Below are 13,882 nucleotides of genomic sequence, written 5' to 3' on the forward strand. Positions count from 1 at the left end.
AGCCCTCCCCCCCCCCCCCCCCCCCCCCTCCCCTTCTTTTCAAACGCCTGTGGTGCCAATGCAACACGCGCCGGTTTCCTACCCGTAGTTCACCAAGACTACTGAAGAAAGGGTAGTAAGTTCCGAGACAGAAAGAGCGGAAGTGTCGTTGCCTTTTTCGCGCATTTTTTATATAATTATACAGTATATTAACATATTCGACTAATTTCTTGAGTCTAAAAGTATGAGAAAAGTTTTTCTTTAATGTATTAAGTATTTTACTTATTTTTGTGCAAATAAATCACCGATATTGGTTTTTTTGGGTTTTTTTTACCGCGGTACGATAATGTTGACTTCCGTCCAAGCTGGAAGTGGAAGTTTCGCTTTCATAGTGTCGAAGATGCCTACAGTAAATTAGCCGGTTAGTACAGCTGAATTTTTGAACCATCTCACTTGTTGTGAAATTGTTCACGGTAATTGTACTTTTATTCATCATTTTGCCTTTGATAGAGAAGAGTTTGATTCCAAGTAACTAAAAAGCTGCCGTGGTTCTGAATGGCTTCCTTTGTTTAATGTTAAAGTTGCTGGACCTGTCAACTCCAGGTGCACGGCGCGCCTAGGGCTTTCAGTTATGCCTCAAGCAGCTATCCGTTTGAAAAAAATACCAAGTTAAATTGACTTTCATGCAAAGAGTCAAAAACTCCAAAATCTTTACGAATTAAGTGTGGACTGCCACCGGGCAGAATTAGTCGCTCACATCAAGTACGTCCCCCATGTGAACTAATTATATCAAAAGCCTACATGGAAGTCTATAAAAGTAAATATTAGTCTCGGCGAGAGGGAGAATTCTTTCAGTTTTGAGTACTTTATGTAAAGATATTGTGTGTGTGCTGACGTAAGAAAATTGTAAAAGATGGTAATTGTATGATATGGGTCCATTTTGGCATACCACACACAGCTGCCTTTGATTAGCCTCAGAACGCGTTCACGGAAAACGTTAATTACTTATTTGGTGGGAGATGTGAACTGACAAACCGCATGAAATTTCTTTTGGTTGGCTACACTAAAGGTATATATATATATGTAGGCATCTGTGAGATAGTTGTGGGAAGCTCCTGCATGGCTGTTTATATCGTAATCTGCGACAAAACGACAAATCTTTGCTCTCCATGCTGTGACTTAGGCACTGCATCTTTAAACTAAAACTAAATAAATTGTGAAGTTATCTTTCATTCTCAAGTCATACTATTATAGTCATTCATCCCAAGTTCACATACCTTGTAGCCTCTTGGTGATCAACTGACAGTAGATGAGCAATCACTTCAGCACCGTTTTAATTGTTTAGTTGTCGACAAGGATGGAATCAATGAACTTGAAGTTGAAGTGGAAGAACACAATAAAATATATGCATATATCAACCCATTGCTCTGTCAAATCCACCCTACTAAATTTAAGTAGAGATGCGTGTTGGTGTTTTGTTAAATTTTTACGACAGGAGCTTCAATGTCTTCGTTTCACTAGAACATGGCGATAATTTTGGAGCCGACAGAAGATCCTGTATCTGCAGTGTTTATATGGCTTTAAAACTCGATAGTACAACTTGAACCAAACTACAATTTATGTTTTGCATGAATTTGAGTTTTGACCAGAATTTCCACTGGCCAGCCTGGTGAGTTGCCAGGAGGTTTTTCCAAACTACTTTTACTAGCCCGGCGGAGTTTTTGCTCGCCCCTGCCGATTAGGCGGATGATTTGGCAATCCCTGATTAATGACAACACCAGTACGTGCACAGTCTGGTGGTGAACTCACAATTAAATAACTTTCTCCTGCTGATATGATGAGACGAAAAACCGAGGTCCCTTCGTGTACACTACATTGGGGTGTGCACGTTAAAGATCCCACGATTGACAAAAGGGTCTTTCCTGGCAAAATTGTATATAGGCATAGATAAAAATGTCCACCAAAATACCCGTGTGACTTGGAATAATAGGCCGGGAAAAGTAGGATATGCGCCAAAATGGCTGCGATCTGCTGGCCGATGTGAATGCGTGATGTATTGTGTAAAAAAAATCCATCTCACACGGCATAAATAAATCCCTGCGCCTTGAATATGTGCGCGATATAAATTGCATAAAATAAAAATAAAAATAAATAAATCCCTGCGCTTAGAACTGTACCCACGGAATACGCGCGATATAAGCCTCATATTGATTGATTGATTGATTGATAAGTTGATAACTGAGACAAATTTTGTTATCGAAATTCTTTGTCGGAATGTGGTACTGGTACTGGTACTGGTACTGGTACTGGTACTGGTAGATGTGCAGAAGTGAGACAATTTTTATGTGAAGCCATTATTTGAGTTATTATGACGTCTTCTTAAACCTGAATTGTTTCATTTTGGGACATCCATAATTTCCCTTTGGGAAAAAGGGTAAAGAAAAAACATCTTGGTTTGTTTAGTCGATGTCGTTTGTCATTATAATTTCCCGTTGCCCAGTTCAACTATTTCCAGTTGCAAGAATGACTGTAAATTTAATTGTTTTATACTTTCAAGTGTGTTTTGGCCTCATGGTCAAGAAAGATGAAACAGAAAATGATATGCCAGCTCCGCTCGCCCTCGGATCGACAAAAAAGCTGGTCGGACAAAAATTAGCCACAAAACATCTCAAAGTTATATTATTCATTAATTAATATATATATGTAAAGGGCGGAGAGCACAGTTGATTGTGGTTCGCGCTATATATTGTGCGCCTTATATTAATAAATTCTCGTATTATTATTATTATTATTATTATTATTATTATTCATGCCTGTAGTGTATACATCTCTGTGTAACTGCAAAGTCCTTTCTTTTTCCAGGAGGTGAGCGCAGACTGAACAATCCAGATGCAAAAGCGTGCAGCCTTGAATCAACACCCTCCACACAACAGCCGGTATAGTGCTTAACACCTGTGCATGCAGCTGACAGGAAGACTGGTTTCTACTTCTACAACCAGAACTCAAGTTCACTCCTGTGTAAATTGTTGACGTCAGAAATTGTTCCTCTGTGCTTTGAAAGTTTTTAGTTTTAGAACGCTACTTAGAATGAGTCCACATCTTTGCTGTGAATTAGCCAGGCTCTTAATTTGACTTACAGTGTGTGTAAAGTTCTACTAACTGTATCACGACAGTGTATGTGTAAACCAAACTGTTGATCTCATATCCACACTTGCAGTTTTGCTGTGTTAATTGTTGCTGTTTTCGTGCTGAAGGGACATACTAGCCAGTCGTCATCACAATGTCAGTAATGGACCCGTACGATGAAAACCTGAATGAAGTGGAGTCTTCAGTCAAAAACAAGTTTCGTTGGCACTGGTTAAAATTGTTAGCTTCTCTGGATGGGGAACAGTACTTGCTGAATGAATGCATCCGGAAACTAAATGTCCCAGGCAAAGTTATGTGCATCTGGTGCAATGTTGTCATTACATACAGTGCACACGGACAGAGGGCAGTTTTAGAACATGTCAACACAAAAAAGCATGCAAAAAGAGGCTTAGTCGCTCGGGGAAAACACAAAGACGGCAGTAAATCTAAGGTGAAAAAGGAGGTTGACTGTACTGTTTTATGCCCTGACAAAGGCAGAGCTGCTGATAGTGCGGTGAAGAACAGATTTAATCCGAATTGGCTACAGAGAATAGGACAGGCAGGAGAGTACAGATATCGGTACAGGGACTGCATCAAGAAAGTGAGCAAGCCTGGTCAAGCCTTTTGCATCTGGTGTGAAAAGATAATCCGGTACGGCGGTGGTGGGGCAAGACGCCTGGCTGACCACTTTTGCACAAAGAGTCATGTCAGGAGGGCACAGTTCTTTCTGGGCTTGGGCAAAGAGGTTGCTGAAGCAGACCTAAAAAAGTTTGTTGACGATGTGGACCAGCCTGAAAACTCCGGTCAGCTTGGGCCTGGAGAGGACTCGCTGTCAGTGTTAACGGATGTGGAGAGCGAGGATGATAATGAAGGTTTGTACCCCCCGCGGGTTAGGGGGAAGAATTTACCCGATGCTCCCCAGCATGTCGTAAGAGGCGACTAACGGATTCTGTTTCTCCTTTTACCCTTGTTAAGTGTTTCTTGTATAGAATATAGTCAATGTTTGTAAAGATTTTAGTCAAGCAGTATGTAAGAAATGTTAAGTCTTTTGTACTGGAAACTTGCATTCTCCCAGTAAGGTCATATATTGTACTACGTTGCAAGCCCCTGGAGCAATTTTTTGATTAGTGCTTTTGTGAACAAGAAACAATTAACAAGTGGCTCTATCCCATCCCCCCCCCCCCCCCCCCCCCCTTTCCCCGTCGCGATATAACCTTGAACGGTTGAAAATGACGTTAAACACCAAATAAAGAAAAGAAATGAAGGTTTGTATGTTTTACTTAACCACCCTCACTCACCCACCTCTTTCACTTACTGTTAAGACCTCTCTTTTTTAGTCAGGGTCTTGGGCAGCAATGGGGGGTCAAATTGCTGGCTTGAGAGGGTCAAGTTGATTTGTGTAGAAAACACTTGACACTCGTGTGCGCATCATCTTGCCCAGCAAATTACATTTTTCACTGATCTTTAATGCATGTTTTGAAGGCAATGCCTCTGAGAAGAAAACAATGAAGCATCGCTCAGGCCATATTGTGATATATGTGTTTGTCTGACATGATTGTTCGTCGACAGAAAAGTGTGGAGTTCGTGTATTTAAAGATCTATACATAATGCCATTAAATTGATTAATCAAAATGTGTTTTATAACCTATTTTTAAAAAAATCCTGAGACTATCCCTGCAAGCTTATACAGTGGAATCTCCCGAAACGACCCCTCCTAAAAACGACCCCCTCCGTTTGCGGACCAATTTTCGTTGCACTGTAACTAACCTCCGAATGGCGACACCCTCCTTTTCAGACAACCAGCCTACCTACAAAGGGTCAATAACGACTTTGATCTTTTTACCAGTGAATGTCAAAGTTCGGCCAGCACACGATGCACGCGTCCTTCATTAGTCGCACAGACCAACATGAGAAGGTGTGGTAGTCAGAAGTGTGCGCGCCTTCATGTGCGAGGCTGGTACTAGAAATTGTTCATTCGAAATGACAAACACAGGTTACAAGCGATAACGCGCAAAAATACTGGTTTATCAAATCTGCATATTGCGATATTCAGTAATATGTATTGCGGTAAAAGACTAAGCAGAAAGAAAAAGAGAAAAGAAAACAAATTATTAGACATGGCAAAGGTATCAAAAATGCATAAACAAAACGCAAGAAACAAAAAGGGAAAAAAAATAACAAACACAAAACAGGCGAAAACAAACAAACACAAAAAAGTTACAATAACCAAACACTCGTTGATTAATCCTTTGACCTTTAAGAAAGGATTATGTTCCTTACGTTAAAAACAATAAACACTAAAAATACTCAAGAAACTTAGCATAAATACGTTACAAACCAAAATGGCTACGTTACGGAAAATACAAACGTTGACTCATCAGGCCAAGAATACAATAACAAACTGTCATACTAAAAAATCTCTACAAGACAACGTTCCTGCGTTATTCAAAGTTACAAAAAAAGATACTTCCACTCACGTTATACATAAAAAAAACTCATGAAGTCATTACAAAATGGCGACCAAAATACAACACAAACAAGTAACAACAAAATTACCTTATGAGCTGTGTGCGTTGTCCAGAGTACCAAAACGTGTAGCCTCTCAAACGAAGGGCACAAGACTATTCACAAACTTTAGATAAAACACGTTTTCAAACACGTTACGTTGACTTTAAAAACATCACAAGAAACACTCCATTGGTTCACTTGTTAACTTTCATACGTTTACAGAACGAATATCCAAACTCTTCCGTAAAACCCTCAGATCGACTGATGAGAGGAACTCAAACAGTAATATTTATAGAAAACAAAAACCTAACATGGAATAGTTCATTTTAAAGGTAAAGGGTATATTGACCAACCAACAACATTCCATAAAACAGGGTTGGGTGAGACTACTATTTACAACCAATCAGTAACTGATCACGTACTTCGTGCATGCTCAATACTTGGAACGGTCTATTTTACAAAAAGAAGAACAAGGAACTAGCTGACATTAAAAACTAAAACCACGTGAGTCACACGTATTCTAAAGCTTACGACGCAGTTTTGCAGTGCTCACACCAAAACCAGGACACGGAAAAGAGCATGTGAGTCTCACGCGTAAAGGTAGTTAAATAACGCTCCACAAAAACAGGTCACAACAAGGTGCCATAATAAAAACACGGTTTACTTGCTTTACACCGTAAAAGGGCTGAAGCAAAAAGTATTCACAACAAAAAATAGGTGAATGCATGCCACATCGGCATGCACAAGAAGTCAGTAGTGCGTGTAAATCTTGTAGCCCACGGCTGTCCCCATCTTACCTTGTGCTTTGACAATTGAAGGACCTCCCTTTGAATAGGATGTGTGGAGGGAGAAAGGGGGTGGGATATTGATCAGCAACTTGTTTGTGTACACATTCTGTGATTATGTGCTCACCAATTGAGTGAATGAATTATCCAGAAGAAACATTTAAATCACTTCTTTTGACTTGAGTTTGTGAGGTGTTGTCTGTCAAAGCACTCTGTCTTAGTTCGACTTCATTTTAAATCGTTGACAGGTGGTATAAATTGTAAATATGGCGACTCCAACAAAATAACGGTAACTTTTGAAGCTAGAGGATAGAGAAGGCCATGGAGAGATCGGAATCGCAAAAAGTCTGGGAGTGGGTTCACCCACATTCAATCAATAATCAAAGAATAGGAGTCTATTTGCAACAGATGGGAAGGCCGAGAAAGCTGTGATGAATCTTTACCCTAAAATTCCCAATAAAGACCCCTCCTCATTACGACCGATTTTCTGGACCTTTTCTAGGTCGTCAGTGGGAGGTTTTACCGTATCTACATGTTGCTCTTGGCATGCCTTTGAATATGATTTGTACTTGTTTTCAGTGCCTATGGAAATGGCAGGCCAGCATGTCACATTGAGAAGCAGAGCTAGAGATCAAGAGGATGTGGACTTGGACGCCCCGGAGGAGTCTGTGAAGAACAAGGTTAACTTGGTTGAAGGAGTGAACAAGCAGAAAAAGACGAAGAAAGATGACTTGGACTGGCTGAACATGAACAACACTGCCACCCTAGAGCTACCGTACAGCTACAGCGACTGTCTGAAGAAAGTGAATGTACCTGGAAAGGTGAGACTTGTATCTTACAGTGACAAAGGCCTTCCCCCGAGAGCGGTGTATGGTTGCCCAAATGGCGAGGTAAAACCGGTCATACACGTAAAAGTCGATAAGTAAAAATGATATAGACAGTTAATAATAGGTTTGTTTTTTTCTTTCCTGCAATGTTACGTAGAGTCTAGCACGCTTCGCTTTCTTTCAGATTGTGAGTACTAGCAGCAAGTTTCACACATTTTTAATGTTTTAGCCTGTAAATAAAAGTGTGTTCTTGTGGACCAAATCAACATTCTTTTGTTGAATCTGCTCAGAAAACTTTAAAACACGTTTTTGTAAGCGACTCTGCACATTTTTGAGGCCAGGCAACCTGACAGCTGCCCTTTAAGCTCTTGTCAGCTCACAATGACCTTGCACATTCACCAAGCCTGAATTTGTATTTTAAAACAAAAATGATTTTCTTATGATCACAGGTGAAGTGTATCTGGTGTGACATGCTGTTGTCCTATGGAGCAAAGGGACAAAAATCGATCACAAATCATCTCAAAACCTGGAGGCATATCAACAATGCTCTGGATATCTTACGAGCCAAGTCCTTGACCTCTTCAGGTAGGAGCATGCATGGTGCAATCACTTCACTGTTCTGGTGAATCAGTTGCTGCATGTGTTTGTTTGTGTGTGTGTTTGTGTGAGACTCTGCATAATGTTTCTTTGTTTTGTGTGTGTCTAGATTCAGAATGTTCTCAAATGTTTAGCTAATTGATTTTTGTCCTGACAGAGCCCATTATTGATTTTGACATCCTAGACTCAGCATGACGCGCAAAGGATTTAGACCTGCATTTATTAGAAAAGATGTTTGCTATCTTGGATTAAAATAACACGGACTGACATATGTTTCCATTTTTACTCCAACAGTTTCGGCCCAGAAAACAGCCAAGAAATTCCCCTGCTATGAACTAGATGAAGAAGAAGGCGAATCTGTGACAGAGACTGGAAACGGTTACACCGAACCACATGAAAATAGCAATGAACGAGGCGTAAAGAGAAGGGACTTTGTTGTTGAATCGGATGAAGAGAGCAACGAGCCATTTGCCGAGTTGGCGGAGGCTACACTCCCCAGTGATAGTGCCAGCTCAGACCTTGGGGGTGATGTCAAGCTTGAAGTGGATGATGGAGAGGGAGAGCCCAGTGGCTTCATTGGTAAGATACATACTTGGAGGTTAACTTTTTTTCATGAGCCCTGAGTCAGTGAGTGGCTTCATTGGTAAAATACATACTTGGAGGTTAACTTATTATCATGAACCCTGAATCAGTGAGTGGCTTCATTGGTAAGATATGTACTTGGAGGTTAACTTATTGTCATGAGCCCAGTGGCTTCATTGGTAAGATACGTACTTGGAGGTTAACTCATTGTCATGAGCCCAGTGGCTTCATTGGTAAGATACATTCTTAGATGTTAACTTATTGCAGTGGAAGCCCCCTTTTAAGACCTCAAAAAAAAATGTCTTGAAAAGGAGGGAGTCTCAAACTGGGGGTAAATTTTATGAACAGATAATCAGAGAATCTTAAAAGGGAGGGAGACTTCAATCGGGGGGGTCTGAAGGGGGGGGGGGGGGGGGGGGGTGGGCGAAAGGGGATGTTCCACGGTATTATGAAGATGCACTCTGGCCTTGGTACTGACTGTTGCCCTTTCATGTTCCTAATGTTGTGTGTGTGTTTTAGCTCTTGTCAACTCAATGACCTCGTGCAATTGCACTGCCTTAGTTTGTATAGATCAACGCACACTTAATTAGTTCCAATGTCTGTAAAACCCTATTCTGTTATTCCCAGTAAATACATGTATGTATTAGTATTTTTTGTAGCTTTATCCCACAGCAGCCTGTCTCTGGTTTAGCAGCACTTTGACTTGTTTCAGCAGGGATGTTGATCAGATTTTGTTTTCTTTGGAAGGTTTGATGAAATGGCTGTAAAACGCTTCAGCAAGTTCCCAAACTTTAAGGCAGTCCTTTGAGTCAATTTACAAACGCCATGAATAAGTTTCAGCTTTTCATCGACTGCTGACGCCAAGCGACATGACTGTTTCCCTGTTAAACTTGTTTCAAAATTCTGATTTGTTATCCTAGCAGGTGATGAAGATGACTCATACGTGGTGGAGGAGACTCTAGTGAAAGAGTACTACAAAGTTATCAAGTGCCAGGAATATGTCGTCAGGAAGGTCGACAGAAGAACAGGCAGAGTCATCTGGGTTTCAAGTAAACAGGTAAGCAGCACAATGAACAATTGTTGGTGGAAGAGGGGGAGGAGAGGAAGTGGGGGGGGGGGGGGGGGGTGGGGGGCAAAGAATGCTGCAGAGCGAGTGAATGTGTGACTAATGCTGAACTTGGAATACAGTGGAACCTCCTCTTACAGACCACCAACGGCGGGGATGTAGCTCAGTCGGTAGCGCGCTGGATTTGTATCCAGTTGGCCGCTGTCAGCGTGAGTTCATCCCCACGTTCGGCGAGAGATTTATTTCTCAGAGTCAACTTTGTGTGCAGACTCTCCTCGGTGTCCGAACACCCCTGTGTGTACACGCAAGCACAAGACCAAATGCACACGAAAAAGATCCTGTAATCTATGTCAGAGTTCGGTGGGTTATAGAAACACGAAAATACCCAGCATGCTTCCTCCGAAAGCGGCGTATGGCTGCCCAAATGGCGGGGTAAAAACAGTCATACACGTAAAAGCCGTGGGAGTTTCAGCCCATGAACGAACAAACAAACAAACAAACAAACAAACAGACCGCCAACAAATCTGAGATAATCAGGTCTTAAAGGAGAGTGCTAATTAGTTGTAGGTTAATTGTTGTTGTTAATTTGTATAGATACTATCATCAAAAAATCTCAGTAAGCATGGACATAAATGGGAGGAATTAAGTTCAAAGTGGGTGGTCTTATGAAGCGGGCGCCTGTGTATCGTGTATTGAAAAGTTTGGCAATTTGATATTGTGATCTGGTGCAAAAGCTCTTACTGTCATTCTATGGAAACAGATGCAGTGTTTTTATCCCAGTTCACACCGCTGTCCCAGCATGTTTCTCTCACCACTCTGCATGCTGATAACAAGGATTGTGCTGTGTGTATTTCAGCAAAAAACAAACAAACAAAAGTGTTAAAATATTGTAGATTTCTAGTCAATGTGTACACTGCATAGTGGTATATTTACTAATGTATTATTGTTCCTTCATGGTTTTCTGTTGGTTGTTTTTTTCTTTCAGAAGGAGGAAGAACCCCTGGCAACTAACCAGCGCATCGTATCACATTCAGGCGAAGATGACAGGCCAGCAACACCTGCGACCACCGGCACGAAGAAGCCCTCCAGTGCCTTTGCCATGGTACCTAGCAAGATACAACGCGTTAACCAAGACAACACAGGAAGAAGCAAGACCGTTGCACTAACTCGAAGGAAAGTGCATGGTGTTGACAAGAGTGACAATGCAGTCAATCGAAATGATCTACATGATCAAATCATGGTGTATATCAACAAAGATGTGGATAGTGAAAATGATGAAGGCAATAGCTAGCTGGTAGACAACGATGAGCAAAATGATCTACAGGATCAATAGGCTCCTGTCTGCCCAGCGACCTTCCCCTTGACCCTGCTTGTGACCTCGATGTTTTATGCCCCCGCAAGGGGCCCGGTACTCTCTAAGCACCCAAAACCTTAAAGAAAGATAACTGGCGGAAACCTTCCTATTGTAGTCTCCTGTATGACGGCTTACTACTACTAGTGCCAAAACCTCATAATTGTAATTATCAAGGGAAAATTAGTAATTTTTCCTTGATAATTACCATTTTCACGTGTTAATTAATAATTTTCCCGGGAAAATTACTAATTTTTCCGGAAAAATTACTAACTTTCACCTGTTAATTACAAATTTTTAGTTTTGGCTCACTTCCTGACGGATTGCTAGTGCCAAAACTAAAAATTGGTAATTTTCCCGTGAAAATTAGTAACTAACAGATGAAAACAGTAACTGACAGCGTTAATTAGTAATTATCACCTGATAATGGGTAACACCAGGTTTTGGCACTAGTAAGCCGTCATACTCCTGTCCGCCCAGCCGACCTTCCCCTTGACCCTGCTTGTTACCTCGATGTTTTATGCCCCCACTAGGGGCACGCTACTCTCTAAGCACCCAAAACCTCAGAGATAACTGGCGGAAACCTTCCTATTGGTGGTGTATATACACGGGCGGGGATGTAGCTCAGTCGGTAGCGCGCTGGATTTGTATCCAGTTGGCCACTGTCAGCGTGAGTTCGTCCCCACGTTTGGCGAGAGATTTATTTCTCAGAGTCAACTTTGTGTGCAGACTCTCCTCGGTGTCCGAACACCCCCGTGTGTACACGCAAGCACAAGACCAAGTGCGCACGAAAAAGATCCTGTAAAGCATGTGCTTGTGTACAGTGTTGTGCAATTTCTCTCTCTTTTCACCTCTGTGTTTTTCAAACAGTGAGACACATGCCAACACACATGCACACAAACACACACACACACACACACACACACACACACACACACCCCACCACCAACCACCACCTCAACACTGCATGTGCTTTGGATACAGTGCTGTGCAATTTCTCTCTCTTTTTATATTTAGTCAAGTTTTGACTAAATCTTTTAACATCGAGGGGGAATCGAAACGAGGGTCGTGGTGTATGTGCGTGTGTGTGTGTGTGTGTCTGTGTGTCTGTGTGTGTGTGTGTGTAGAGCGATTCAGACTAAACTACTGGACCGATCTTTATGAAATTTGACATGAGAGTTCCTGGGTATGAAATCCCCGAACGTTTTTTTCATTTTTTTGATAAATGTCTTTGATGACGTCATATCCGGCTTTTCGTGAAAGTTGAGGCGGCACTGTCACGCCCTCATTTTTCAACCAAATTGGTTGAAATTTTGGTCAAGTAATGTTCGATGAAGCCCGGGCTTTGGTATTGCATTTCAGCTTGGTGGCTTAAAAACTAAATAATGACTTTGGTCATTAAAAATCTGAAAATTGTAAAAAAAAATAAAAATTTATAAAACGATCCAAATTTACGTTTATCTTATTCTCCATCATTTGCTGATTCCAAAAACATATAAATATGTTATATTCGGATTAAAAACAAGCTCTGAAAATTAAATATATAAAAATTATTATCAAAATTAAATTTTCGAAATCAATTTAAAAACACTTTCATCTTATTCCTTGTCGGTTCCTGATCCCAAAAACATATAGATATGATATGTTTGGATTAAAAACACGCTCAGAAAGTTAAAACAAAGAGAGGTACAGAAAAGCGTTCTATCCGTCTAAGCGCAACTACTACCCTGCTCTTCTTGTCAATTTCACTGCCTTTGCCATGAGCGGTGGACTGACGATGCTACGAGTATACGGTCTTGCTGAAAAATGGCATTGCGTTCAGTTTCATTCTGTGAGTTCGACAGCTACTTGACTAAATATTGTATTTTCGCCTTACGCGACTTGTTTTTATCTCTGTCTCTCACACAGTGAGACGCATGCCAACACACACACACACACACACACAGATTGCACTACTAACGCAGACACTCAACATGCAGTCAGACCCAAGGTTTTATTTCACACACAAGTTGACAAAGGGCATCGACTCCTTGTTTGCATTTTTCTCAACTATGTCGTTTTGGGATATTTTTCAAAAATTAAGATATATTAAGACCTGGCCTAATGTCTTCTTCATTCCATTTCTGCACATACTCCTCTCCGATAAAGTTGTTATGATTGTTGAGAGTGTTAGCTGTGTATGTTTGTATATATATATATATATATATAGTGTGTATTGCATATATGATTATTGTGTGAACAGTACATGTGATGATTTGTGTCTGTATGATTAATTTGTTTTATGTAGGTTGTACTTTTAATTGTTCTATTCTGTATATATGTACAGTATGTTCCTTTGTAAAGGGCCTAGAGCCTTAGGTTAGGCACTTAAAAATGTCCAGTTATTATTATTACTACATACCTGTATTAGTATTAATGCAGTGAACAAAAACCTTGACTCAACATTTTAAGACAAAATAAAGTCTTAATAAAACTAGTGTGTTTGTGTGTAAGAGAGAGAGAGGAAGGGAGAGACAGAGGACATCTCTATCAATGAGGGTGTATTAACAGATAAGAGAGTATAAATGCTCTCTTTCTTTTTACATTTGCCCTAAATAATAATGATGATGATTGTAATGATAACAAAATACTAATAAAGGTAATTTTATGGCAGAAACCCTTTTATAGTTCTAGCAAAGGTAAATTTAAATACAAAATACTAATAAAGGTAATTTTATGGCACAAACCTTTTTATAGTTCTAGCAAAGGTACATTTAAATACAAAATACATGTACACAAATGAACAATTCTGTTCAAGACGCAGATTCAAATACATGACATAAACTATCAATTACAATTACGAAAATCATTATTTATACAGAACACTATCGCACACAATACACACGCATATACAAGTGCGCACGCCAGATAAAATATATGAGCATGTAAATGTCAGAATTCAAATACATATCTAAAGTATCTAAAGATAATGTACAAAGGTGATTGCACAGTGTAAAAAAAGAAAAGAAAGGAAGTTGGGTTTCCTTGAATCAGTGAAGGAAGTGAAAGAGCGAGCGTTTTA

General features: G+C 40.4%; 2 protein-coding genes across 4 annotated transcripts in view; one reads left to right on the forward strand and one right to left on the reverse strand.

Annotated features, from left to right (window-relative positions):
• LOC138982854 (furin-like protease kpc-1) overlaps window positions 1-13,882 on the reverse strand; it is a gene marked incomplete at its 5' end in the record, with an annotated part of 381,789 nt that overhangs the window by 311,425 nt on the left and 56,482 nt on the right.
• On the forward strand, window positions 320-13,477 carry LOC138982830 (uncharacterized). Of its 3 annotated transcripts, none has more exons than XM_070356205.1 (7): window positions 320-452; window positions 2,842-3,977; window positions 6,978-7,219; window positions 7,675-7,810; window positions 8,117-8,401; window positions 9,328-9,461; window positions 10,456-13,477. In XM_070356205.1, exons 2-7 carry the CDS (start codon window positions 3,260-3,262, stop codon window positions 10,759-10,761), a joined length of 1,821 nt encoding a protein of 606 aa, XP_070212306.1. In that variant the 5' UTR covers window positions 320-452; window positions 2,842-3,259; the 3' UTR covers window positions 10,762-13,477. The 3 variants fall into 3 exon arrangements, with proteins under 3 accessions (XP_070212306.1, XP_070212290.1, XP_070212298.1); XM_070356189.1 differs by having other exon boundaries at window positions 321-452; window positions 9,325-9,461; XM_070356197.1 differs by having other exon boundaries at window positions 328-400; window positions 9,325-9,461.

Source organism: Littorina saxatilis, linkage group LG1 (genome assembly GCF_037325665.1).
Source record: "Littorina saxatilis isolate snail1 linkage group LG1, US_GU_Lsax_2.0, whole genome shotgun sequence".
NCBI classification, from domain to species: Eukaryota; Metazoa; Mollusca; class Gastropoda; order Littorinimorpha; family Littorinidae; genus Littorina; species Littorina saxatilis.

What these genes read in the sequence shown, in the direction of transcription:
- LOC138982830 (XM_070356189.1), top strand. Translation starts at nt 3,260, where the DNA reads ATGTCAGTAATGGACCCGTACGATGAAAACCTGAATGAAGTGGAGTCT. An exon ending in GAGCGAGGATGATAATGAAG is followed by an intron (nt 3,978 to 6,977) that starts GTTTGTACCCCC and finishes ACTTGTTTTCAG; the next exon opens with TGCCTATGGAAATGGCAGGC. An exon ending in AGAGCCCAGTGGCTTCATTG is followed by an intron (nt 8,402 to 9,324) that starts GTAAGATACATA and finishes TTGTTATCCTAG; the next exon opens with CAGGTGATGAAGATGACTCA.